General features: G+C 31.4%; 1 protein-coding gene across 1 annotated transcript; it reads right to left on the reverse strand.

Annotated features, from left to right (window-relative positions):
- Positions 1 to 1,604: 1,604 nt before the first annotated feature.
- LOC114270969 (L10-interacting MYB domain-containing protein-like) lies at positions 1,605 to 2,646 on the reverse strand. Its single transcript, XM_028212599.2, has 2 exons — positions 2,260 to 2,646; positions 1,605 to 2,165 (listed from the first exon to the last, which is right to left on the reverse strand). Exons 1-2 carry the CDS (start codon positions 2,644 to 2,646, stop codon positions 1,605 to 1,607), a joined length of 948 nt encoding a protein of 315 aa, XP_028068400.2.
- Positions 2,647 to 3,319: the final 673 nt, after the last annotated feature.

Consider the following 3,319-nt stretch of genomic DNA (forward strand, 5'->3'; position numbering starts at 1 on the left):
TGAAATCTTTCTTGAGCATTTCTATTGTTTTCATGTTAACCAACAATAAATACAAAAATAGCAACTTGTTGTTGAACCCCAACTTTTTTCCCACTTTGTAGTTCATATTTAGTCTCTAATAAATTGCACAATTGATAAAAAACATCCCTGTCCATTCTAAAATTTTCATATATTCTTGTAGCATTACCATGTTGCAATTCTAACATCCATTGATGTCTTGTGAGAGCAGATGTCCTACATGGTTGTTTATTTAGGTAATTTTCTGCATAAATTGTTCCTGCCACTGCTGCTGCCATTAAGTAGGGATTCCCATATTGTCATCATTATCATAATCACCATCATTATCATAATCACCATCATCATTGAAATTGTCTATCTTTATACTGTATAGAAATTAGGATAAAAAATCAACACCTATTCCTATTGTATGAGGGTAAATGTTGTGAATACAATATAAAAGTAGGAGTTTCTACCAAACCTAAGTAGTTTCAAAACTTATTTATCATGCAAGTTGTTATGATTTATTTTTAAAAAATGACTTTAGGTAAGAAAATGTATTTTCAATTCAAGACATCACCTAAAGTCCTGTTTTCAAAGTACTATATATCACAATAACATGAAATTAATTAATTAAAAAAATTCAAATTTACTTAAATTTGATAAATATGTTTTAAAATAGCATACTTTATTTATTTATTTATTTATTTTTTTATCTAAGAAAACTCCTAAAAGTTGGGATGTAACACATTAATGAGTTTAATTTTATTTCATTTTTAAATTTTATTTTTGTTTCATTGTAAATAACAATAACATGGTTTATTTTTATTGAATCCCAAGTGAATGATCATATGCTTGCAATTAAAATTAAATAACTTAGGATGCTAATTATAATAATTAGAATAATATAATATGAACTCTTCCATGATTACATGAACTCTTCCAGAATAATTTTATGCATAATATAATATGATAAATAATTTTATGCATAATATAATATGCTAATTATAAATAACTTAGGATGCTATTTATGTATAATATAATATGAACTCTTCCAGAATAATTTTGCCAGATCCCCATACATCATTCTCACTGACCCATGCATAAATATAGCCTATCTAGATCATAATAATCATACGCATAAATTAATTTAACACACAAAATAATAGAATATAGACACAAAATAAAATTAAACACAAACATCAGCTGAATACCTGCAAAGATTGAAATGCCTCTTGGTTGTTTGACAATTCGGAATGGCAAACAAGTTCACCATCACACTATATATAGACAGTGTCATTGCAATATTCATCATTTAAATAATATCTTTTTAAAATTGCTTTTCAACTTGCAGGCAAATGGACAAAATCACAACTTGCAAAATCACATGACACACAAGTGGCCAAATACAACTCGCAATAATACTTCCTATTCCATCCGTGAAGGCACAACTTGCAATAATACTTCCTATTCCATCCGTGATAGCACAAATTAAACATAATTCACTGAGGCAAACATAAATATAACATCAAGCCAAATTAATTAAAGATAGTCCTAATAATGCTTTTTAAAATAATAAAAAAAAAAACATACATTCGCACAATGAACTAATCACGAAAACCAGGAATGCGAGCCTTTTCCAAAGCAATTTCGAGATTAATGAACTTCAAACACAACACATCATTAGGCAAAGCCATGAAAGACTCACGAAGTGAGGGTTTCATGAACAACCTTGCAGCCCAAATTAAAAGGTCATCGTCTTCACTAACGCCAGAGATTGTGCTAATCTTAGCCAAACACTCAGTTATTATGTGCGGATTTTGCATAGAAGCATTCTGTGTACCAGTTGAAGATGATGCCTCCACAGCATCGACAATGCGGTTAAATGTCTTACTCAACTCACCGGCAACCGATTGTTTTTTGTTCCCCTTTTGTTTCTTTGATGGACCCTCTTTTTGGCGACGACATTGGTTGCTCAATTCAGATGGATGAATTTCCGTATCAGTATCATCACCAAGTGGGGTGTGAGATCCCTCAGTGTCAAGAAACACTCCAGAGCTTGGAGTGTATGCCCACTCACCAGTTGCAGAAACATCAGAGAATAGTATGTCCATGTCATCGGCCAACGTCAATGGCTTCTCACGAAATTTGGCCGCATCAGGATACCTCTATGACAAAATATGGACAAGTATTACAAATATATAAATTATAAAGCTCAAGTACAAGTGACCAAGAAAAAAAAAATTAACATAATTCACTGACCTGTAGCTTCAAATTCCACCAATCATCAGATGCCATGATAGCTCCAGTCAAGGGATCTAACCCCAGCCCCGTCTCACCTCTCAATAGATTTTTCCAAAGGCCCCACTCCTTTTTTAAGGTATCCCAACGATTTTTAAGCTGAATGCGAACATATGACTTTCCAGTTGCAATTTTGAACTTGTTAATAACTGCTTCCCAACCAACCCTATCTAAGTGCGTATCAGGTCTGTGACCTGCTTTCACTTGCTCCTCACAAAGTTTGACAAAAATTTCAGTAGATTTTGTGTCCCAATGTGCCTTTAAACCTTGTGAGGGTTGGGAGTTTTGGGAAGCTTTTCCTTTACTCTTTGTAGTTGCTGGAGATTGTGATGGTGGTTGGGAACTCATTTTCTATTAAAATCATGATTCACCAAAGACAACTCTTTCAGACATTTGATTTACTTTAAAGGGCCAGTTGAAATAGTCAAAATTAGTCCTTATGTAAAATCAGGATGATATTACCTATTCTATATATTTAATATGCTATATAAAATCAAAATTAGTTCTCTTGTTCATAATTTAATATGCTATATATTTAGTATTTCTTTTCTGTTAGTAATCTTTTATATCTAAGATATGAGAAAAGAATATAGTTCGAACTACCTTCTCTACTCATGATCATCATTTATTTTTCAATGATTATATTGCTGTTGTATGTCACATGTAGTATTGTGTGCTCATATTTTCCTCATGATGCTCTAGGAAATCTAACAATAGACACAAAACCCAATTTGACATTCTTATTAAAAGAACCAATGCATGTTTGACACACATGATTATTATTCATATTTATGATATGTGTTGTATTAAACATGAGAGATGTTCTAGTTAGGCATTAAATTCTGAATTTTTAAAAATTATGTTTCGTGTGAATATGGAAGTTTACGGTCTTCTAACCGTCTGAAAAATAGAAAGGTTTCTTTGATTTTTTATATAGTAATTGACTAATAGATATCTCACAATTTATAAATATCATGCAGTATATTGAGTTAGGCTTTAAATTCTGATTTTTGAAGAATCA

This window comes from Camellia sinensis, chromosome 8 (genome assembly GCF_055761805.1).
Source record: "Camellia sinensis isolate YWXY chromosome 8, ASM5576180v1, whole genome shotgun sequence".
Lineage (NCBI taxonomy): Eukaryota > Viridiplantae > Streptophyta > Magnoliopsida > Ericales > Theaceae > Camellia > Camellia sinensis.